This window comes from Oxyura jamaicensis, chromosome 17 (assembly GCF_011077185.1).
Source record: "Oxyura jamaicensis isolate SHBP4307 breed ruddy duck chromosome 17, BPBGC_Ojam_1.0, whole genome shotgun sequence".
Classification (NCBI taxonomy): domain Eukaryota; kingdom Metazoa; phylum Chordata; class Aves; order Anseriformes; family Anatidae; genus Oxyura; species Oxyura jamaicensis.
The window spans coordinates 9,098,185-9,122,188 of NC_048909.1; the positions used below are offsets into that span (position 1 = coordinate 9,098,185).

General features: G+C 45.7%; 1 protein-coding gene across 3 annotated transcripts; it reads left to right on the forward strand.

The window, feature by feature from the left end:
- Window positions 1–22,735, forward strand: UBAC1 (UBA domain containing 1). 3 transcript variants are annotated; one of them, XM_035341345.1, is made up of 10 exons: window positions 1–243; window positions 6,002–6,122; window positions 8,012–8,085; window positions 9,373–9,480; window positions 10,048–10,150; window positions 10,830–10,938; window positions 12,351–12,582; window positions 13,695–13,781; window positions 14,675–14,813; window positions 18,480–22,735. In XM_035341345.1, the coding sequence occupies exons 1-10, from the start codon at window positions 106–108 to the stop codon at window positions 18,530–18,532; spliced, it is 1,164 nt and encodes a 387-aa protein (XP_035197236.1). In that variant the 5' UTR covers window positions 1–105; the 3' UTR covers window positions 18,533–22,735. The 3 variants fall into 3 exon arrangements, 2 of the variants coding, with proteins under 2 accessions (XP_035197236.1, XP_035197235.1); XR_004754938.1 differs by lacking the exon at window positions 18,480–22,735 and adding an exon at window positions 15,072–15,186 and having other exon boundaries at window positions 2–243; window positions 14,675–14,912; XM_035341344.1 differs by having other exon boundaries at window positions 3–243; window positions 16,993–22,735.
- Window positions 22,736–24,004: the final 1,269 nt, after the last annotated feature.

Below are 24,004 nucleotides of genomic sequence, written 5' to 3' on the forward strand. Positions count from 1 at the left end.
CGCCCCCGCCGTCCCGTGTCCCCCCCCCCCCGGGCCGGGCCGGGCCGAGCGGGGCCTCCGAGCTCCCCGAGGCGCCCCCGGGCCCTGCATGGGCCGCCCGGCGCCATGTTCGTGCAGGAGGAGAAGATCTTCGCCGGGAAGGTGCTGAGGCTCCGCGTGTGCACCATGGAGGGCGCCGAGTGGCTGGAGGAGGTCCCCGAGGACACGACGGTGGAGAAGCTGAAGGAGCGCTGCCTCAAGCACGTAAGGAGCCGCCCAGTGGGGGGGGGGGGGGGGAGGAGGAGAGCTGGGGGGTCCCCCGGCACGGAGCGGGGGTTGTGGGGGGCTGTGAGAGGGGAAGGGGTTCCTGCAGAGCCCTCTGAGGGCCTTTAAAGTAACAAAAAGCTGGACTAGGCCGGGGTTTTTGTCCACCGGTGTCCTTTTTTGGCTATCCCTGCCGGCTTTCTCACCCTCTGAATTAGGAGAAATGTCCCTCCCTGAGGAAATCGGCCATTCTGAGAGCCCTGTGCAGTGACGGAGGGCAGCTTGGTGTTGTGTGGGGGGATTCCTTTTGCCACCTCTGCCCCCACCCCCTGAATTGTGAGGAAGGTCCCTGCAGAAATAAATCGCTGACTTGAGAGCTCTGTGCAGCGCCCAGGGACGGCTTGGTGTGGGGGAATCCTTCACAACCTGCAGCTCCAGGCTGCAGCGTGTCTGCCCCAGCGCGCCGTAAGGCACTGGTGTGTCTGGCTTCTGAGGGTTCCCCTCCGAGCCCCCTTTGTTTCTTCTTCGTGTTTAACAAGCGGTGGAAATAGTAACTGCGGTGGGAAGTGCCCTTTGCTGACAGGACGCTTAGTGCTGCTTGCCCCTGGGTTGGCACAGTTGCTGGTGGGGTTCTCTGCGGGGAGATAAGGGGCTTCTCTAAGGCTCCTCCTGTGCTCTGAGCAGTAAGGCTTAATGGACGTGTCCAAAGGGTGAATTACCAGTCGCTGTCTGGAAGGGAAAATGCATAAAAGTGCACGGATACGGCCTGTGAAAGTTGAGCTGGACAACACAGGCTCTTTGTGCTCCCTTGCTCAACTCCCACTCCTGTTCCTGGGCGCTAAATGTTAAAACCAGCGGTTGCAGGGCTGTGAGGCTGAGTTTCAAAGATCTGCCATGCTTAAAGCAAAAATAAGCCCATGAAGCTGAACCCGTGACCGGGCCTGACCTCGGGCCTCCCTTCTGCAGCCCCTTGGCTTCTCATTTCAAAAAGCAAATCCAGTCCCAGGGAGTGGAGTTTTGTCAGTTGTGTTCAGTGGTGATTTTTGTCTTCAAACCGTTACGAAGACGTTAAGAAATGTTCTTTGTGGTAGTAAAACAACGCTACGATACGAGGACGTGCCCGTAATGTGTAATGACTTAGCTGTTTGGAGACTAGCAAGCTTTATTTTTGGAAGGAGGACGCTGTGAGGTGAAGGTGGCCAGCAGCCCAGGTGCCCTCTGCGTCGTGCCCTCTGGCCGTTTGCTTTCAGCTACCACCCCGGGACGCTCCAGGTCGCGGGACGCTTTGATTTTCTGGAGCCCGAGCCTTAAGTGCTTTTTGATTTGGAGAGGAGAGCAGCTGCAAATGGATTTGCTTCGGCTGAGGTAGGTGGGATCCTCCCTGAGGCAAAGTGAGGGTGCCCTGCTGAAAAGAACTGAGCGCGGGGCTCCCCCCGCTGTCGGGTTCCTGGAAGAAGTCTCCTGCTCCTGTCTTGTCCCCCTTCGGTGCAGCTGAGGGATTAAACAAAGGCTGCCAGAATAGGGTGGGGTAATGATTACATGCATATGTGCAGAGCTGAAAGGCCTTTAATTATCAGGAAACGTAATTGAATAGACGCTTGCATTGCAGTGCAAGTCAGGGCAGAAGACAATTGATAACTTGGCAAGACGGTTGATTTCATTTTCTCAGCTGCTCGGTGCTAATGGTATGGATTTGCATAACCATTATGGGTAATACGGAGTTTTATGGAGGGGAAAAATAGAAATGGAAGCATCATGTCTCCTGATCACGGGTGTGTTGCAGTGAATCTTGATAGCACCTTGAGATAATTTATGCAGCCATCTCTCACAAGATGCTGATTAATATATTCTCTGAAGTCCTTGAAATCCTCCCTGCGGGAGGCAGAGGAAGCTAATATCCATAAAGGTGCCCACTTCTCAATTAGGGAGGTGGACGCTCTGTCCCTCCAACGTTCAAATGCTTACTGAGCTCTGAAGTGTCACTTCTGATGTATATTTTGCTGAACTTGATGGGTATTTTTGCTATGGATAAAAACCAGTGGGAGGGTTTTGTTGCTTTATCTGTTGACCTGTTACAACGTAATGGCGACTACGTGCCATTAAACTGCTGCCTTCAGTGGTGCTGCCTCGTCTGTGAATAAATAAACACCTGACAGCCCATTGCTTCCCTTCCCAGCTATGTTTTAGACTCGAGTTTCTTGGAGCAGTGACTTTTCTCAGCGCGAGATCCCAGGCCGAGGTCCGTGTGCAGTGCAGCAGGCAGGATCAGGCCCCACGCTCTGCGGCTTCCTTCAAAAGTGCACCTGGGTGCACTGATTTCTGTGGCATCGTGGGGCGAGCTTCTAATGCTCCCGTGCTTCTGCTCCCCTTCTCCTGAAGCTGCCTCAGCCGTGCTCGCCTGTCTGTCAGGGTGTGCTGGGGAGTCTCCAAGGAACAGAGGTGCAGAGGTGCAAACGCTCAGAGTACAGACACGGTGGGTTTGTTTCCTGGGACCTGCTTTGCTTGGTTTGAGGGATGCGGCTGGTTTAAACCACCCAAGCTTAGCAGTAGGGAGGGGCAGTACTATTTTTGAAAGTTTCTGTTAATAAAAATAAAAATAACCAAAGAGAAAGCCTTGTGGTTTAGCAGGATTCCAAGCTCCGCAGACAGCACTTAGCAGCACCAGGGCGTACAAGCTCAGCCGTTGCTCGGGCATCTGTGAACAAAGGTTTCTCACCTGCCTGGCACAGCAGCCTGCTGTAAATTCCACCGCTAAAAGGCAATGCAAATATTTATGCTGGAAGCAAAACCATGAAACAGCAGATCCCCTCCTTCAAACTCCTTTTGCACAAAAAGAAGCGGGAGGGCTCACCTTGCAGAGCATGCTCACCTCTGCTGGCCGAGCAGCACCCGCGGGGTGAGCCCTGGGGGATTCCTCTCCCCCCTCCCTGCCCTTCCTGTGGGTTACTGCTCCTGTGCTGGGCAGGAAGATGTCTTCAGTTACACTTCAAAGCCTTGTATTCGATACAAAAATCCTGTGTTTTCTCAGATGTTCTCATGAAGCAAGACCCCAGCGAGGACTCATCCTTACTGGTGGAGGTTCCTGGTGGTCTGCTGACGGCTAGCAGAGGCGCTGCCTTCCGAGGTGGCCTCCCTGTTCCCAGGGCGTGCTGCAATAGGCTGGGGTATGCTAAATGCTTCACTCAGCGTTCCCTCGGCTGGAGGCTCTGTTTGTGCATGCCTTACTCTGCTGTTGTCACACACCGGTCGGGGGAACGAGGAATGGGTGTCGCCAGGACTTCTCTTCTAAAACAGCTTCCTTATGAATTCCTGGGGTGTGAGGGGTGACTGAGTGATCACCTGCAACCTCTCGTTTTTCACGTGCGCCTTAACGTTATCGTTAAATACCATGACTGCACGCACAGCTTTGTGTGCCAGGGAGAAAATAGATAGCAGGGCCGTGTCGTGTCCTCCTGCCCCCATCAGGGTGCCTCCTGGCTCCCGTTTTCAAGTTCTTCCTTTCGGTGTCTGACCCTAAGAATGTGTAAAAATACTCTTCTGAGTTTGTTCGGAGAGATGTTCCACCGCCGTGCTTTTACGCCTTTTGGGTAACTTCTCAGATCAATCTCAGGAGCTGCTCCCAGTCCCTTCTAAGCCTTAATGCGTTCCTTGGCGTGCGTTCAGCAGTTAATACGCTAAGGGATTAGTAAGAAGCTACTGTTAGACAAAGCAGGGCTCAAACGCCCTCACCTCTGTCCTGAGGCATCAGAACTGTACCAAAGTTCAGACGAGGAGCTGAAGAGCCACACTGAAAACAAACGTGTTATCTTTGGAAAAAGAACAAGAAACGGAGCTCTCCAGCAGCTGCAGGCATGCCAGAAAAAGCGATGATGGCCTCTAAAGCTTCCTTTGAAGGAGGCTGGCAGCGCGCGGTGTGATTACCAGGACTAAGTGCCACGTTTGAAGTGAAGCCCTGATGTCAGCGGGGTTTCTGGAATGGCTCTGTCACCTGAGGGGCGAACGCGGTGCTCTGCAGACAGGGCAGAAGTGGCTCCGTAGAAACGTGCCTGGAAAGAAGTGTCACCGAGAGCCATTTCCCGTGAGCAGAAGAGGTGAGGTCAGCATTAAGCGGCCTATTTTGTGGTGAGAACAACAGCCTCGATTTCATGGCTCGGCAGGCGGTTATTTTTAATTCTGCCTTTCTGGAATTGCAACCATTTCGCTTGCCTTTTCCCCTCGAACAAATTAGAAGTCTCTCGATGCGCTGATGTAATGTTCTTCACGTCTCTCGCTGTGGATCCGTGAGCCACTCGTGTGTGAAGATGAGTCAGTTCAGGGTCTGTGCGCGCTCCCGGCTTCGTTTCCTGCTGCAGCACCAACATGCCAGGAAGTTTAAACGCTAACCCAAACCTTGTAAAGCTCTGCGGGGGGCACAGGCACTGGGAGGCTGATGCTTATTTAGGTAAGTAGCGTGGCATTTCAGCTTGGAGCTGTCTCAGAAGCCCAGATGAAAAAGGGTGGTTCTTGGCCTTGCTGCTGGTCCGGCAGGCTCAGTGACAGCAGAACTTCGGGGCTGCAGACAGAACGTTTGGTACTGGGGAGCAGTTCTGTGTACCTGAATCTTTGTACCAGGAAAGAGGAGGGCATTGTTTGTGTTTACGTGTGTGGGTGTGCCTGGTGCAGTCGCAGAACAAACCTGACAACGTTTGTATTGTAAGCTTTTGGGATTTGAGCTTGATTTTTGTGGTGAATTAGTTGACATGCAGTCTAGAATTGTAACCAAGTATTGAGCACAACGTTCATATATGGAAAAAAAATTAGCACGCGTTGATAACTTATGGTTGGGAGAAAAGTTGTGAATGTATCTTTGGTTCAGCACTTCCAGCAAGAAGCTGGGTTAGGGCTCCAGGAGCCCAGTCTGTTGATTTCGTTCTGCGCCCTGAAACAGGGCACAGAAGCTGCTTCCTTCCCAGCTTAAGGTCAAGTGTACCAAATCCACTGCTGGCAGTGGCTTGTGTGCTCTGACAGTGCCTGTAAATAGTAATTAGAAGATGAAGCAGAGTCTCCTTCTCTTCTGACACTAGTTACAAACAAGAAACCTGCTGCATTATTACAGCTTCCCCTTCTCTGAAGCACAGGATGCTCACGGGAGGTTTCCACTCCTGTGTCGTGCTCACTGCTACCCCCAGACTCGGAGCGACCGTAGCCATCTGGTGAAGAAGTGATGGAGCTGTGGGTCCTGGCGTATCCGTGTTTGTTCCAAGTTGCACGGGCCTGAGGATAGGACCAGGCACTCCAAATTAAGCGTGGTGCAGATGTACCGTGCTGCAGAAGTATAAATCCACCTTTATAGACAGGCTTGGTGCCCCTGAAGGGTTTCTTTGGGGTGACGTGGATGTAACGTTGAGTCTTTGAAACTGACTGTTGTAAGGAAGTTTTTTAGTGTCACAATCTGTTGAACTTAACGGCAGCTATTAACAGCGTGGGGGAAGGCAGGCTGGAATCCTTCCTTTTGCTGATTATTCATCCCAGCCAGCGGCTTGGATGTGCAGGCAGGAACCTACCACAGAGCATCGTTACAGCGCGACTCGAGCCTCGGTTTCTTTAATAACACGCGTCCTGTGCACTGGCCTCTAGCATAGCGTGCCGTTTCTTAAGGCGTGAAGAAGCCAGGAACTGACGGCACCGTTTGTATGCGCAGAATCCTAAGTGCGAAGCGCCGTGATTCATGTGCTAGGCTTATTTCTGCCTTCTGATCTTTAATATTTATCTTCTGCAGTGTGTACCTGGGAGCTTGGAGGATCCAAAAACTGTGACACATCATAAGTTGATACACGCTACTTCGGAGAAGGTGCTGACAGACACAAAAACAGTGTTGGAGGAAAACATTCAAGATAGAGGTAGGTCGTCTCTTTTATCCTACCAGCCTGGACATGGAAGACTTTAACTATTTGGGTTCCAATTTTCTTTTTAATATCTACACTCTCCTTCAGCATAGAAAGCTAATTAGGTGGCAGAAAAAGAAGAGGGGGAAAAACACCTTCCTGTATAATGTACAATGAGCAGCTTGCCTTCCTTGACTTCCTATTGAGTTACAAAACAACCCAAAACTTCCTAGGGATTTTCTTGAGGTCTCCAGGTCCAGCAGAAGGATGTTTGCTGAAGCACGTCGGAGTGTCCACAGTTTATATCTTATCCAGTCCTCTGCAAGTGCAGGTCGGAATTCCTCACACTGTAGTGTCACTGACCACAGTAGTGTACGTGAGGTGTGTATTTGCTCCTGAACTTTAAAGGTGTAGAGGATTACTCTGAGACAAAAGATATAAAGGTAAGAGCTGTCGGGATCACTGGAGCCAGTTTTTACTGAACAGCTTAAGCTCCTGGTCCCTTCTGGAGACAACAGGCAGCGGTCCAGGAGGTGTGAGGACTGCTGCAGAATGGAACGTTGCCTGAGCCAGGAGCTCCACAGCAGTAGTGTTCTGGTTTTGACAGAGTTCACACAGGTTGGAGAGCTGTTCCCGTGATGACGAGCAGCAATTCGGTCTGTTTCTCTTCCAAGGCAGCGTCACCTGTCACCTCCAGAGCTGAACAGGAGTTGAGAGCTGCCATCTTAGGCAGAGGCGAGGGGCAGCTCTTCTGCTGATCAGCGGGGGGTTATTTCTAGGCAAGGCTCCAGCTCCTGCGGAGTTTTGAATTGCAGCGTACGGCTGCTAAGCAGTACTGAGCTGTCATGCGAATGCCTCGCTGTTCCTCCTTCCCCTGCAACGTGCTCTGCCTTTTAAGCGCCCTGCTGCTGTCAGGGAGGCGAGATCGCAGCCGACAGCTGAGTGCCGCTGGCTGGCTCCGCTTGCTGCACAGGACAGCCAAAAGGCAGCACGTGGGTGCTACCATGCTCTAGTCAGCTGGGTGAGTGAGGGTTAACAGCCCTCACCAGCTGTTGCTCCTGGCTGTTCTGTGCTGAGCCAGACCCAGGAAACTTGTTGCACAAAGCATGATTTGTTTGCTTTTTACCTGCTTAATGTGATGGACTAAAAACTGCCCTGTCTGGCTGAAGGACTGCAGATGCCTTGCAGGCCTGTTCTGAGTGGTGCATCTGTGTCTTTGTGGGGTAATAACTCAGGTGCTAGAAACTTCTGAACCATCATACGATCTGGAGAAAAAGGGGAAAGTATTAGTCCAAAAGCCTTAAGCAAGCTCATGCCACGTGATGTGGGTTGTCTGAGACTGAAGACTTGTTTGCCCTTGAGGCTTGCCCCGGTTGGCTCAGTGATGCAGCCCCATGGTAGGCAGCGAATTGTCCTACACACAAAGGTGAGCTTCAGCCTGATATTAAAGTTGTCTTCAAAGCTTGGCACTTGACTCCCAGCAGTTGAAAGAAGGCCCTAGGTTGGACCAAAAACTATAACGAGGTCTCTCTCTACTGTTTCCTCCTCAGTGGAAGTGCTGATGCACTGTTATTATGATGGGCTAATTACCGTACTATTAACGTAATCATACAAAACACCTGGAGCTTTTCATACCCTTTCTTTAAGGGGACTGTGTGAGGAGGAGAAGCCAGTAACAAAGCGTAACTAATGACGGAGCGTGCTTTGCATTCAGCACACGCTACAGAACAGCAAACACCTAAGGGGAATGTGTAAAGCCATGCAGTTTAAGTGAGAAAAAGTTGTGATGCTGCAGTGCAATTAATACAGAATTAACCTCTAGGAAAACTGGAATTTGTGAGGTATCGTACAAGAACTGCTTCCATATTACTTTCTAACGTATTTTGGTATCGTTCTCTTTCCAGATGTCTTGCTCTTAATCAAGAAGCGTGCACCACCTCCGCTCCCCAAAATGGCAGATGTGTCAGCAGAGGAGAAAGTGAGTTTGAAATGATTTCTTGACTGGTCCATTTGGATTAACTACTTCATTAATGAGCTACAGAAAGATTGTTGTGGTCTACTCTTTTTGTTTGTAGAGGCAAATAGAGCCAGTTAAACTCCAGGGAAATTAGTTCATCTTTCTCCCAGACTTTGGGGAACCTGATTTTACATTTTAACTTGGATTGTGAGAACATGTGCCTCAGAAAAAGACATGCAGATGCATTCTGTGGAAGTGGTATAGACTTATATTTGGAAAAAAAGAAAAGTCTGCTAACTGTATAAGCATACTTCAGCAGCTGTCTTTTCTCTTTTGAGAACTCCACAGAAATCTATTGATTGGTTTTCAGGCTGTCGTATATCTTTAGCAATGAGTGGCTTATCACCTTCTAACCAGGTCTCTAGAGCTGAAGTGTTGGCCCCCTGCTACTCTTGTTTTGTTTTCTTCTCACAACGTAATTGTTACTGAGGGTCAGTGATATCCAGGGTGACACTTAGACACGAGTGGCACTGCAGTTGACATCAGTGCATAAACACTTGAGCAATGCTTGTGCTTGACACTGAATTCCTAGGTCTCTCCACCCCCTCCTTGCAAAGCTTTGTTTTTTCTTGCTTCCTGTAGGTATTGGTGTTTGTCTCTGTATCCCTTCCTGTAGGTATTGGTGTATGTCTCTGTCTCCATTACGGTCTTGCTGTGCAGAACGTCACCGTAAGAACCTAAGATACAAGACTGGGAAATATTTATAGTTCGTACCCTGCTACGTTTTCTCCTGGTCTATAAGCATGTACTGAAAATCCAAGGCACCATATATCTCTGCATGATACTTGCAAGCAATAAAGCCCTTCCCCTGTGAAGCAGTTAAGCGTTAGTCTGTTCACAGCGTGGATACATCTCCCAACAAACCATGCGTTTGGAGAGAGCGTGCTCTGAGCAGGCCATGTGGAGTAGAGTATGGTCCTGGGAACCGAGGCTTCCAGTTTCTCTCCATGTTTGGTGCATCACTTTCCCTCTTAGTGCTGGAATTTCCCCACTTGTTTAGATAACAGAAATAGATTTAAGGAAAGGACTGAAAGTGGGGCAACCCAACGGGTCCGGTTCTGCTCTATAATTGCAAAACGTTAGCGCTATTAATCCGTTGTATTGCTAGACTGCTGTTTCTCTTAGTTGCAAGTTACAGAGCACTGCTTGATGCCTTGGTGAAGAATATGAAACTGCTCTCAGCTATGCTATGTTCTTTGTTCTGTGGATAATGGGTTATGAAACCTGATCCTGTTTCCCATCCTTCAGAGGAAACAAGAGCAGAAAGCTCCTGATAAGGATGCTATTCTCAAAGCAACTGCAAATCTGCCCTCTCGCAATGTAGATCGCACTGTGGCCCATCACAACATGAGGGATGTAAGTATTAGACCTTTTAACTCCTACACTAATATCCAAGCAGGCTTTTATCTCGTATAACCTCTTCTCTTCCATATGACTGTGATTAGCCTTTCTCTGTAAGAGAAATTCAGGTGTGTAGAAGTGTATATTAAAGTAGATAGTACAACCTGTGTGTACATCTTAAGTCATTTAGTGATTAAAAACCACTCTGTTCTGAATTATGGTTCTAAATGTTTTATTTGTCCATGGGAAAGCCTCAGTAAATACTTTTCGAGATCTGGCAGATGTGCAGTTAGGTTTGTCTTACATAGTTCAGGTGTTTGCCATGTTTCCCCTCTTCCGTGGTTTTGAAGAGTCATAAATGTTGACTTCAGTAGCTGAGGGCTGTCTGTAGTGCTCCTAGCTGTGTCTTAGCAGTGTGGGGACTGCTTTTACTCTTCTGTACTAGTAGGTGAACCATGCGGTGAACAGCACTCTGTACAAGGGGCCAGAATATAGCAGAGATGCTCACAACAGCCATATTAACATTTAATTATGTCTGTTTTTTTTCCTGTCCGAGTGTTTTCACAGCTTCTTTTCTTGCAGTTCCAGACAGAGCTCCGGAAGATCTTAGTTTCTCTCATTGAAGTTGCACAGAAATTGCTAGCACTGAATCCAGATGCGGTTGAACTATTTAAGAAGGCAAATGGTATGAACATATCTTTATAGCTATTAGTTTAATCCTGGGAACTTGTTTCCTTATGTATCAAAAGAGTAGCCTTGCAGAGTTAATTCCAGACTTTAATGTAATAGAGCTAATAATAACTTTGTGGCAAAGATCTCAAGTTGTGGTACCAATTTTATAAAACGAAGGAATTTAGAAGGTCCCTTTGGGATAGATGAGAAATTCCATTTAAAACTAAAATCAATAGCAGCAAAACATTTGGAAAACTTCACAAGACTTGGTAGAGAAGTTGAAAATGCACAAGGAGATAGTAAAGTGGGGAGAAAATTTAGCTGTAGATTCAGCATGGGAACTGCCCTTGAGATCTGCTAGGACCGAATCCAACTTTTTAGATGATTGATAAGCAAATCATCAGTGAGTCTTCCATATATTTAATTATGTGGGCATACAGTCATGCAAAAGTTTCTGTTGCTAGAGATCTTGAACAAATCTGGACAAAGTCTTTGTCCTGGAAGAATCTATCTGAGCCTGATCGAGCTGAGTGCAGCAAATTAAATGGTGAGATAGCGAATTTGGGGCAGAAACAAAAGCAGGGATGGAAGAGAAGAACGGGGTTTGAACTTAACACATGCCTTTCGACTGAGAAAGGGTTGTATTTTAGCTTGAAGTCAGTCTGAACGTTGTTTTGTTTGTGTATATCTAGCCATGCTGGATGAGGATGAGGAAGACAGAGTGGATGAGATAGCTCTGCGGCAGCTTACAGAAATGGGGTTTCCAGAGAGCAGAGCTGTCAAAGCCCTTCGATTAAATCAGTAAGTGTACTGAGCACACTGCCTGTAAATTACTTGATATGTTTTCTTTTTAAAAAAAAGGCATTTTTTTCAGAAGCCTCCTTATGTGGGTCGCCTAAAACTAGGTTTGAACAAAGCATTAGTTCAAAGAACACTTCTGTCTCAGGCAACATGCAGGTGCAAATGGCTCAGGAAAGGGGAAACAGTGTTGTGCTTGTTCTAGAAAGAATGGCTTGTCTGCAGTTCACAAGGCTGTCAGGCTAGCACTGTTTCCGAGTATTGAAGTCACGTTTTCTGCTTTAAAATTTTAGAGGGGAAAAAAGCAAGCTTAGCCCATCCAGATTGGTCTTTCAGCTGTAGCAAAAATACTTTGTGCTGATCTTTTAAAAACATTCCAAGAATATTATAAAGTCCAGATAGCAACTGTAGGAAAAGAGGAGGTAACGCAGTTCTTATGCTCTAAGATGAAACAGCTGTGCTGCCTCATTTCCGAGAGGGGGTTTCTTAGGCCATTCGTAAAAATTTCTAATGATGGAGAATCAGCGAAATAGTCCAGTCATTCTTTTCCAGTCTCTCTCCCTTTGGGCTTAGGAGGACTTTCCCCCTGATGTCCTCCATCTTCCATGTTGTAAGTGAGAAGCCAAGCAGGCAAGGGCTTCCCTTTCTTAGAACATGTAATTACTGTGCAGTCAAATGAAATTGCACGTTCAGGTACGCTGTCGTTATCTTTGCTTCCTGTGGATTCATTGGGAAGGCATGTGCTGGGTCTCTCTCAAGATCCCTTGCAGTCCAGCAGTTGATTGGGTTATGATCGTGGCGTTTTGTTGGTCTCCCTGGAGGTGGCCTCTTCTTTGAGGGATCTCTGATTCCTTCTTGAGTCAGGAGAGGAAGAGACGAGTAGCACATGTCCAAGTGCAATTGCCTGCATTGAATTTTGCTCTTGCTCGAGGTCTAGTGTGCATGTGTTGTCCCACTTTCTTCTGTGGTTAATGGCATTCTTTATTGCTAGATGCCTGAGAGATCTCTGTAGGAAGCAACAAAGCAGCTTCTGTCTGAGATGTGGTTCCATGTAAATTTGGAACATGCTTTCCAGTTTTGTCAGCAGTTGCAAATAGTCAGCTTGTCTGCTGTGAAATAAAGCAGATGATTTGGAGAATAAGGTGACTGCCTTAGAAATGCCTTTTAAAATCTGGGATGCAGCTGCCCAAACTGGACTTCTCTGAAGCCAGGATGACAGAGGGGTGATGACTGTGGGGCCCTGAGTGCATGCAGAATTAAGGTGCTCTGAGCTTTTCTCCAAAACTGTATTTATGACAATTCAGATACTAATTAATCAGCAAGTCAAGGTACCACAGGAATAAACGCAAAGGAAAATGTATGTGTAACATATATCTGGAGTGTTCCTCACCCCTTTGTCTTAATTTTCTTTGCAGTATGTCGGTGACACAGGCCATGGAGTGGTTGATAGAACATGCGGATGACCCTGCAGTAGATGCTCCGCTGCCAGGCCAGACTCCATCCGAAGCCCCAGCCGAAGCTGGTGCATCCTCTGCTGAAGCAACTGCGGGTCCTAGTTCAGAAGCAGGTGGGGAAGAGGCCAAGGATGAGCTGACAGAAATATTCAAGAAGATCCGGAGGAAAAGAGAGTTTCGTCCAGACCCCCGAGTACGTGCTGTTTATCTTGCTATTTGTTAGCTGTTAGGATTGAAAGGGACCGGGTGGGCATCACAGAATCCAAACGAATGCTCATTTAATAAATGGAATGGGACAAGCGTGCAGACGTATGTTATGCTGGTGTGACAGTATTTTAGTGGAAGTCTTCAGGGGCTGCTTAAATTCAGGTTGCTGAAAGGGATATTACCACTGCTGTCTCAGTTAACAGCATCTAAGTTACTGACACTTTTCACCTGAAAATTAATTGATGCCACTGATGTGACAGTCATAAAAAGTACTGGCCGGCATCAAGGAAGGGTTGCAGGACAGTATTTTCCTTTTTGCTGTAGAAAAGGACAGAAGAGCATTGTTGTATTTAGGGGATAAGGAAAAGCATCACCAGCAGATAAACCTAAGTCTTGCATCAAATGCAGAAGTTACCGTTTTTTCAGAGCACAGTATTAGCTGAAGTGAAAATACGTGCTGTTATCACACTGTAAATTCACCAGGAGGTGCTCTTTAGAATCTATCACTTTGCTTTTTCAGTAAATGTTTTTAGTGATGTTAGTTGCAAGGTGCAAAAGTAGAATTTGATGGCCTGGGTACAATTTGTAAATGATTAAATGTTCTCATAACGATATCTAGGTATGCGTGTCTAAATACCCAATGCTTACTAGCAATATAATAAATCCCAGGAGTAAAATTTAAATCCAGTGAATAGAACTACAAATGCACAAGGTCTTGGAGCTTGTGGAGCTTGAGACATCAACCAAAGCCTTGTGCCATGAGAAGTTTTAAAATAAGGTGCTTCCATCCCGTTCTCCTTCCCACACCAGCTACTTGCTCTTTGCCTTGCATTCAGCTTTCAGTAATGACAATAGGAACTACCTTCAGGCTCACTCTTAGGTGTCTTTATTATAGAAAAGGAGTAAATCTTTGGATAGACAGTATTTGAAAACTCTAGCTAAGGTTGCTTAGTGGTCTGCAAACGGAAAATGGAAACAATGGTTTTTTAACCCCAAAAAAATTTCTTGCACAGAAGGTGGAGGATGTGATTGCTTTAAATATTTCATTCCTTCATTTGTTTTAAATATTCTATTTATGAAGTCGTGTAAATCTTGCAGGCTGTCATTGCCCTGATGGAGATGGGATTTGATGAAAAAGAAGTGGTAGATGCACTCAGAGTAAACAACAACCAGCAAAATGCAGCCGTGAGTACCATGTTATTTCTGTTCCTTACTGCTATAATCAGCTGTTTAACTGATTTTTTTTTCCCTCATTGGTTGATGTTTTGATCTATCATAAAGCTCAGCTGCTACTGGAGATGAAATGAACACTATATTCTGTGCCTTTTTCAGGTAGATACATAGTGAGAATACAAAGGTTTTAGATTTTCTAGAGGAAGTCAGCATGCATGAGCTTGAGGCTGATCTGGTTCGTGTTGCATATGTGGATTTTCAAAAAGCTTTTGAGAAGCTCCTTCACCAGAGGCTTCAAAGGAGATTATGCTATTGTGAGGAAGGAAAAGGTATTCCCAATAAATAACTGACTAAAGGACAGGAATAAATCAGGCAAGAGGTTCAAGCCATGCAGTGTGTGAGCTAACGTTTGGCAGCATTGCTTTCCAGAACTGATGGAATCCAAAAAGAAGGTTTTTGAAGATTTGTTAGTGGGTATATTAAGCAGAAAGGTGTGGACGCAGCCGGCAGTCAAGGAACCTTCTCAACTTCTCAAGCATCCAGTGCTAGCTACTATCAGAGGGGATACTGGGCTGGATGGTTCTTCCAGATGACCTCATGCGACCGTGCTGGTGGGGTTCCTATGAGGCAGTGCGTCTGCACAACACCATGCATCTTTGCTGAGCTTTGAAGCACACAAAGCTGGTATAATTTTATTACTGTACCAGGCACTGCTACTGTCTTCCTGGGAAAAAAAGGTTGATGTCAGAGCAACACAAATGAACAGTAATCTAAAGTGGAAAGAAATGTACAGTTCAATGCTTCTGTGAGAGGAAAAATACTTCAGGCTGCATTGCTGAGCGTTTTGGCAGACTTTTTTAATGGAATCAACCATGAAATATGTTGTGTTTGGTGATTTCTTTCAGTGTGAATGGCTGCTAGGAGACAGAAAGCCTTCTCCAGAGGACCTAGATAAGGGAATCGACACCAATAGCCCTCTCTTCCAAGCCATCTTAGAAAATCCAGTGGTACAGTTAGGGTTAACAAACCCCAAAACTCTACTAGGTAAGTAAGTCCTGATAAATTGTGTTCCTGATAAATACACACTGTCTCTGCATTTCTTAGCAAATAACAGATGATGACAGCACATACTGGGGCATGTGTGCAGCTCTGTACCCTTTTCCTGGCGTTCAGCAGCTGTATTGTTTGCTTGCTTCATTTTGCAACTCAGCTATACCACCAGCAGAACTTGGGGCTGTCCCAGAAATGACACTAATTCCCTAGGCTGCTGGTTTACACTTGCTGAACTCAGAACTTCAATAGCTGCTGGCTGCAATGCTTTTGTGGATTTAGGAGACCTTTTGTGTGCTCCCTTTGGCTATGGGAGAAAAAAATGGAATGTCTGTTTAGAACCCTGATGAGTTCACAGAAAAAAAAACAAGGCTGTCTCCTGCTGTACAGCTTACTGCGAGCTGCGGCCTGATCGTTGGAATGGAAGATAACTCCTGAAAGTGTAACCAAACAAGAAGGCAAAGCTAAGGCCTTGCTTATCAAAACTGAGATAGTGTTTGTGAAAATATTTTTCCCCTATCTGGGGTAAAGCCTGTTTCCTTGGTCCAAAATGCTGTGAGCACAGCAAGTACTCAGCTGACAAACCTGACGGTGAAAAGTAAGTCTTCGATGGATTGGCGTGTCTGACATGAAATTTTGCATTTAGTGTTTGGCTTCAAAATTTGTTTGAATACTTGCCTTGAAATAAAGGATGTGTGCGCAGCTCTTCCAGGAGAGCTTTTAAAAATACTTCTCTAAAAGTAATTAGGAGAGTTTGCAAGTCTTTAAATAATTCAAGAGCAGAACCTTCCCACCCTCATTTCTGAGCAAATGGTCTCTTCATTTCCAAAGAGGGTTCCACGCTGCAGCTCAGAATATAAATAGAAAACGAAATGCCATTATATGTGCTTGTAAGGCTTGGATGAACATCAGAGAAGGATACATCTGCAGACTGCTTATGTCACAGATTTTAACAATGTTTGCATTTAATTAGATATTTAAAGAATGTAGATAAATCTTTAGGTTTAAGCTCTTGAGTCTGTGTAAAAGAATACAGAGTGGTGAAAGGTGAGATCTGTACTTTATTCTGGGCTTTGCAGTAGGCATGGTGCGTGACCTTGAGCGAGGTATTAATGATGAGCCTTTCAGAGGTGCTTGGTGCTTATGGCTCACACTAATGTCGTTAGAGCTTTGTAGACTAACACTTTGTACGTTCCTGGGAAAGCGAAGACGCTGCCCCTTGTGCTGGTCTGCCAGACTCTCGTAACACTGACCTTTTGGAGACTCCTGAATGGATCAGATGTGCAACTGCTTTTTTGGTCCTGTTCCCTAATGACTGCTCCAAATGCCCAGTAGTCCAGTGCAGGGTCTGTCATAAGGGTTAAAGTATTTCATGGATCGTTCTTTTGCCAAAGCTGTAACTTAGCTCTTGCACTAGATGCCTGGTTCCTTCAAAATAAGTAGAAGAGTGAAAATTGGCATGCAAAAAAAATCTTAGTGTAAACACAGCTACATACAGAAAGAATAAAAATTGCTTTTAAGCATTTGGATCTCTGTCACTGTTCAGAAATAGAGACAGCTCTGCACAGACAGCCTTTCCCCTTCTGTCTGGGTCTATCTAGGCAGGTAGATCTGGCTGCTCCCCCTGTCCCCTGACATGCTCCACGATGTCCTCAGACCTCCAGATGGCAGAAGGAGAGCACATGCTGTTCAGAGGGAAGATGCTGCTTCCCTTCTGGCTCCAGGGGCCTCTGTGAAAAGATAGAGCCCTGAGATCTGGGAGCTGGCTCTGCTGCTCATAGCCTTTTCCCTGCCTACTTCTTATTTTGCTGGCTTAGTTTCCCCTTCTGAGATGTTATAAGAGTAACCAAAGTAAATGTTTGTGAAGTGTTTAGCTCTTCAAGCCCGTGTCCTTGAGGCTTTGTGAAATGGTTTATAATCCAGGCTGAGTATTTAATCAGCCTCTGCCCACAATGAATTTAACACTAAGGAACGAGGGAAGTGTAACAGCCTGTAGCATCCCAACCTGTGGAGATCTGGGAGTACAAGTGGTAAGTGTATGATGTGTTCTCACCGTGGGGGGGGATGCGTGCCCGCTGTAGCCATTTCTAACGTTCCTGTTGTTGAAGCACCCCAAGTGTGGAAGCAGCTGCTGACTATGACTAAACACGTTGTGCTTTCCGTCTCTTGGCAGCCTTTGAGGATATGCTTGAAAACCCCCTGAACAGCACTCAGTGGATGAATGATCCCGAAACGGGGCCTGTCATGCTACAGATCTCCCGAATCTTCCAGACACTGAATCGCACGTAGAGGGGGATGCCAGTCCACTGTGCCACTTCCTACTGTCCCTCGTGTCACCTTCTCCTCACGGGAGGGTGCATGGGTTGTTGGGGGGGGGCGGGGGGTGGAAGGGCCAGGAGGGGGCAGATTCTGGCCGAGGGGGTGTCTCGCACGGGGTATGTAGTTAACGGCCAACTGCAGTTAATTGCCTTGTGGATTTAGTGTTAGTGGAAGAGGTTTGAAGACTTGTTTATGTTTTTCAGGTATTAGGTTAAAAATAAAGTATATCAAAAATAGGAAAAGGTTTTGTGAAAACAATTAAGAATCTGTTGGAAAGAAATACGATCTCGCTTGTCAAAAAGGCCTGTGACAGTAGTTTTCTAGCCAGTTTTACTAGCGTCTGGCTAATGTTTACAAAAGGTCACTGACCACTAGCATAGGATATTAATCATCTCCATGCAGTATTAATTTATGGCTATATCAAATTATGAAATGCTTTTTAAAATTGATTCTTAGGAAATGTTTTTTAAAAGTCCAAATATTGGGAGAGCAAGCACATTTCTATCCGAACTTGTCTGTCTTGCATTATAATTTAAACAGAATAATTCATAGATGGAATTCTTTTAATAAATAGCCTTACTTTTTCCTATTTATTTTCTGCGTTAGTGTTGTTCCAGTCCCGCAGCAGTTACACTTCTAGGAGGTTCTCTGCCAGCTGCGTTAAAGATGCAGTATCTCTTTCGCAACAGAACTTACTACACCGACCCTTGGATTCTCAAGTAGGCTGCAGTTCATCAGTTTACACTGCCATATCGTAGTGCAAAGAGGATATCTTCACCTTGAATTTTTTCCATATTTGTGTGCACGGTTTTGGAACGGGGGGACTTGTGACTTTACTTCAAACGGTTTGCAAGAAAAGCAACTAATTTGCATGGGTTTTCAGTGAATGGTGATCTGCAAAGACACAGAAACACTTAGGTTTTTATCTTAGCGTATTTAAAAGCACGCTTAAAATGATCTACTTTGAGACAGAAGTGTTTTTTCTTGACCCTTTTACCTAGGAAATACCAAGAAAGTCAGGCTGTCTCTTTCCTAGTTTTGTCAGAAGATTGACGGAAGATTTCAGACTCTGGTTGTGAGTTCATTAAGGAAAGAACTCACCGGTGAATAGCCAGCTAGTCGTCGTGATTGGGCTATGCAGGTGTAACTTCTTTATACAGGCTGAACAAAAATGTTTGTTTTCAAGTTAGTGAAACCTGGTTGATGTCTGTCATAATCCTTGCTGTGTCTTGCCTTGGAAAGGCAGGCCAGGCGAGACCTGCTTCTCCAAAGTGCAGTTTAATCAGGAGACCTTATCCTTAAATAGCACAGAGGTGTCTGTCAAATAGAGATCCTAAATAGTCACCTTTATTTTACAACTGGTTTTGTGCGGTTATTTTTTTTTATTATTTTAAACAAAAATGTAACAAGATGCAACCCGAAACCTTTGTAACAAGTTTTGGCCTGAACTTGGCATCTAATCTGTGCTATTATGCAGTCAAGGCACTGAAGTTGCCAATTTCACATAATTAGTATGAAGGGTGGGGAAACCAAAACAGCATGAGATTTTATCTCAACTTACTATCCCAGGATTTTTTAATTTGTTATCTGTAAATTCATATTAAGCTTTACAGTTCATGACAGCTGAAATATTCACTTTCACATTTAGAAATTCTAAGATTTAGAGATGCTTGTTCAAATTGGACAGTAAAAACATTTTCCTGGATTCTTGCTAAGAACAGACTTGACAGCATGACTAAGTTGTAACTTTGTCTTGCAGAACTAAAAGCAAGGAACCTGATTCTGCAACCCAGTAAGTTCAGCACAAATACTGGTGGCTAGTTGTGACTGAAAGTTGTAGCATTATGAAAGATGAGTTTTTAAAAGACAAAGCTGGGAAAAGGCTTTCCTGTAGTTTTGGGTGGGTTTTGGCTTCTGAATGAGTAGAGGTTCGGAATTCCTGAATCGATGCAGGGGTAGCTGTCTCTTGCTCTTGGAAGAGCATAAAGGCTTGTTAAAAGACCATTTCTATGCTACGTTTGGTTTCAGTAATACCTGATCAGACTCGAGAGTGGCAGCAGAGCTTCCAGACAGACGAGGTGAGAATCACCTGTCAGCTTTAAATCCTTCCAAACCCTTGGCATCTGGTCTGCTAGCAAAACCAGGGTGGGTGAGTGGCCACATGGCAGGAGCACGCAACCCACGTTGCCTGCACTGGCACGGGAGGAGCTGCCCCCGGGACTGTCTGTTGGCTCTGACGTGGCAATGTGGAGGATGAATTTGAACCAGCTGTCTTAATTTTTAGGTGTTTGAAACTGAATGTGTTCCTGACTTGCTGTGTGACCTCCTTCAGAGGAGCAGAGTGGCCACTTGTAAGGGTGGAAGTTCGCTGCTTGTGCGTTCTGCAGCGTGGTGCTGCCAGGAGCTGCTACTGAGCAGGTTCTTTCAGTGCCAATTTGGTAGGGGTGATAAAGGCCGTCAGAGCTGCCTCCCTTGGCATGTCAGAGCAGGATCAGTGCCACTGACCATCTTATAAGGAAAAAAGCACGAGTAAAATGAGGTGCGCACACCTAAGAGACAAAAGTAAGGATACCCAGCTTCAACATGACCTAATGTCGTAGCAGCAGTTAGAAACTGTACAGATAAAGGAATACTGCATCTTTAAAATGCTCGAAGGCTTGAGAATGTGGTTGTTTCTGGCTTTTCTCACTTCAGAGCTTGGCAATTACACAGCTGAAGTGTTGGTGAGTGTGTTCTTCGAATCTGCCAAACCAGGTTGTTGCTTGGTGTGGCTGCTTGTCTTGTGAGAACTTAAGCTTCCACTGGGCAGCCTCTGAAAGAGGCCAAAACTTAGGAGGTGTGGTGTTCGCAGCAAGGCGTAAGAGTTGATCTAGAAGAAACAACTACCCTTTAGGTTCAACAAACCCTTTGAGGAACTGATCGAGGCATCAGTGTTGTCCTATGAGTATGAATTAGTTGTGGGCTTAGGGAGCTGTGTGTCCTTGCAACACGTGGGTGTATTCATGCTGCTTTGTCAGTTAAAGGTGGGTTGAGGGAAGCTAAGGCCATTGTGCTTGCAGAAGTATCGACTGTAGCAATTTTTCCAAAACCTGCAACATTCTGAAGGATCGCTGCTATTTGGTCAGTGTGCATAGGCAGGTCTCCAGGCACAGTTTATGGGGCTGAAGGCTAGAGGCCTGGTGGAGCTGGTCTGCGAGCCAGTGAGAGGTCCCTAAGCAATTTGGAATAGGAGTTTTTGTTAAGTAAATAAAAAGCTCAATTTGTGAGGAATAAGGATTTACAGGTTCAGGTCCTGTGCTTGTCTCTGGTGCTCAAGTTAAAACTAGCAAAGACATGTCATGCTTAAGTGTCTTATAACGTGGTCAAGGGAATATTTGGAAGCCAGTGAAATCAACGAAAAGTAAGGAATCGAGGAAGCGGGGTGCCAGGCGGCTCTTACAGTGCAGTGTCTGTTTCTTATAGTTTTAGCTCTTTGCCCCATGCATTAATAAAGACAATCTTCTGCCTTTTGACATTACATGACTCTTGAAAGCTAGCTATTTATTTAAATGTATGTAACTTATAATTTTGTCATCAAAACACTGATATTTTTAATGGAAATGTACTATATGGAAGTTTGTTCTCAGGGCTTCATGTTTATACCCCACAGGGGGATGCATTTAAAAGGATGTATTTGGAAAAAATGCCAGTGGCCACTCGGCAGCTTGGACCTTGGTTGGTCTTGACCTGTGAGACCACGCTAGCGTAACACTCCTGATAAACCTCTTGTGTTAGGTACAGTCCAAAGAATATGCCATTCTTTTCTCTCCACGCGAGCAGCGGCACGAGTCTTCCTTTAAGGTTGCTGCATCATCGCATGGAGGTGGTCACACACGATTACCCAGCCCCTTCACAGTTCGCTGATCTTCACACCATTTCAAGGACGCTTCTGTTCTCCATGCAGCTGGAAAATTGACTTGCACTGTTCCTAAAGCAGTCATTGCACTTCTGCTCTTCTGGGGAGGTGTGAGGTTTGTTCCTGCGAGAACTCTGAAACCCGCAGCTAATTGCTGCTGCTTGGCTGCTCGCAGCCTTTGTCACAGATGTGTCCCAGAACCTTGACCCCCGTTTCGTTCCTCGCTGTCCTGGAACCAAGCTTGTCTTTTGGAGATTGATCTTCATATCCAAGAAATGCTTAAGTGGTTATTGAAATCCTTTTTAGTTGGGACTGGTTTTTTCCACGTAATGATTCACGGGCTGAGGATCTTTAATGTATTTTGAAAGTTGTTTAAATAAGCATTGCACCAAATGAATGTATTGTGACACTGTCAGCAGATGTTGCCTGTAGAAGAGAGAGGAGAGGTTCCCAGGGATCTCAACTTCAGCAGTAATTTTCCGAAAGTATTGTGCACGGGATAGTGAGTGTTTCATCCAAGGTAATAGCCCATTTTTCTACTTTTAATAAGTAGCATTTTTATTAACTGGCAGAAGAGCAGCACTTGCAGCTGGGTATTTCCATTCAGTTGTAACTTGTTATGCTTTGAGGCGCAAGCAAGCCATTGACTGTCCTCTCTGGGGCTGGTGATTTTTCTGAAGCATTTGTCTTGGCCCTTGTCAGAGTGAGGACGGTTGGTGAGCTTGGCCAGGGTTGCAACCCCAATGTTCCTGCAGAGGAAAAAGCAAGCAGTGTACTTTATGTCTACATGAATGTGTTGTCGTGGTGGTTGTGCTCATCTACATCCTAACATCTGGGTATAACTGCAGATTTTTTTAAGGACCTCTTGCCCTAGATTTAAAGATCTTCAATGCAGATCCTGTTTGCAGCATGTGAACTTCAATAAATGTATTAAATTCTTTCTGAATTTGGATATAGTTTTATATCATGCTCTGGGGAGAGGGAAGAAATTGGATCATGTTTTAAACAAAGCCCCACAAAACAGTGTCTTTGTTACAGCAGGTAACAGGGGCCTATAGAGATTTTTAATTTGCATATTTTTATCATAGTTAATGAACTGTACAAGAATGATTTGCTATCCAGCACTTACCACAAGGTAGCACCGGTAAAATTGTATTGCAAGGTACTGACTTAACGTTTTTCATTTCACCTGTGTATAAAATAATTAGGTACAGCATACGAGAATTTTTATATGGAGCTGACACTGATGTGTGGCATGCACAGCTGTTCCTAAGATGTAATGTTACTTTTATGAAGCTTAACTAGGGCAGACATCACTGAGCCTGTGAGTTCAGCGTTCATTCTGGACACAGTCGTGTGGGTCGATGGCTTCTCCCTGGCCGGGGAGACCAGCGGGCTTTGCTTTGATACAGGAGCCCTCCAGAGAACAAGTAAGAAGTGTCACCGATTTGTTGTCCTTCTAAACAGTCACTGTTGTCTACTGAAACATGCCCCTAGAAGTTACTGAGGTCGTTGGCAAAGCCAGACCCATTCAAATTGGAACTGTTGCGTACCTTTAGCATGTGGAGAAAGCATCCCCACCAGCGAGACCAGAATGGATGCTGAGTCCTTAAGCCTGCTCACACGTACACACTAAAGACACTGATGTTGTATGCTGTAAATTTATAATATATCTGAAAAATAAAGGTTTTTTGATTTATTACAAGGTGTTCCGAAGCATCATTTGCAGAAGTAGCAAAGGCTTATGAACAATTTGGAGTCGGGTTCCTTGTACCTGGAGACTGCTGGAGTCGTTTCTCAAGAAATAAGGTATTTTGTAGGGTTATTGATCAGCTATAACAGAACTTGGGGAGCAAATCCTGTGGTTTTGCACCTGGAAACTATTTCTCCATTTCCCAGAACAAAGCTGCATTGGTAGGATTCATCGCAAGGGCGACGTGAAACGAGATTTTAGTGATCCCCTGTGGTGGCCTGATGCTATTTGAGAAGGATTTGTCTTGAGTGCATTGACTGATGAATTGGAATTTGCTTTCTCGATAAGGGAGTTCTCGTTGAGGAGAATAGTTTGAGCAAGCAGCAGCTGGCACTGTGGTGGGATGCAGCAACTTGCACGCGACTGTACCAAAACGCCGTTCTCGCTTATGTAGCGCCAGTGCTGCTGCTGGATCTGGCAATGAACTCGGAAGCTCCTCAGAGCTTTGCCCACGTGTTTGTGGTTGCCTTGGAGGCACCTGATTAAGAGTGTAAATGTGTGAGGTTTTGTCTCCAAAGAATAAGGTGGAGTTATTAGCATTTTTACACAATGTTCAGGGCAAGGGAGAGCACCTGCAAGCAGCCTGTTTGTTTAGCACATGTTCCAGCCACTTGTGAGGAGCCCAGAATAATTTTCATTATATCTTTTCATTATATCCTGTGAGAGATGGAGGATTAGAGCATGAGGCATCGAAGTCCTTGCTATTCGGTGCAGGATTTGAATGCAGTGTTATTAAATGCAGGTATTCTCTTGGTGCCAGGTGGCCACTGCCTTAAATTTCCTTCAGCGCACAAATCAGCAGCAGGCTGCAGGACACTTCAGAGTCCCTCTCTCCAGTGATTTAAATTAAAACAAAAGCAAATAAAACTCTGTGAGCAGCTTGTGGTATATCATTAGATAATGGTACTTCTGTACCGAAACTGGTACAGCAGGTCTAGGCAGAAATCCACACCTTACAAAATTAAAAAGTGCCTGCTATCTCAGCGACAAGATGGGTTGTAATTGGCACGGTGTTTGCAGGAGAGGAGCTGCGCGCCTGCAGCACGGAGAGCTGTCACCTGCATTCTTCAGCAGTGATAAAGGGGAAGGCTCCTGCTGCGTGGCCCCAGCGTTACCTCCAGCTCCCATCAAAGGCGCAGCCTGCGCTACAAAGGAAAGGTAAGTACAGGCTGCACCTGGCTGTGGAAATCCAGCTCGTTAGTAATGTCTTGCCTTGCC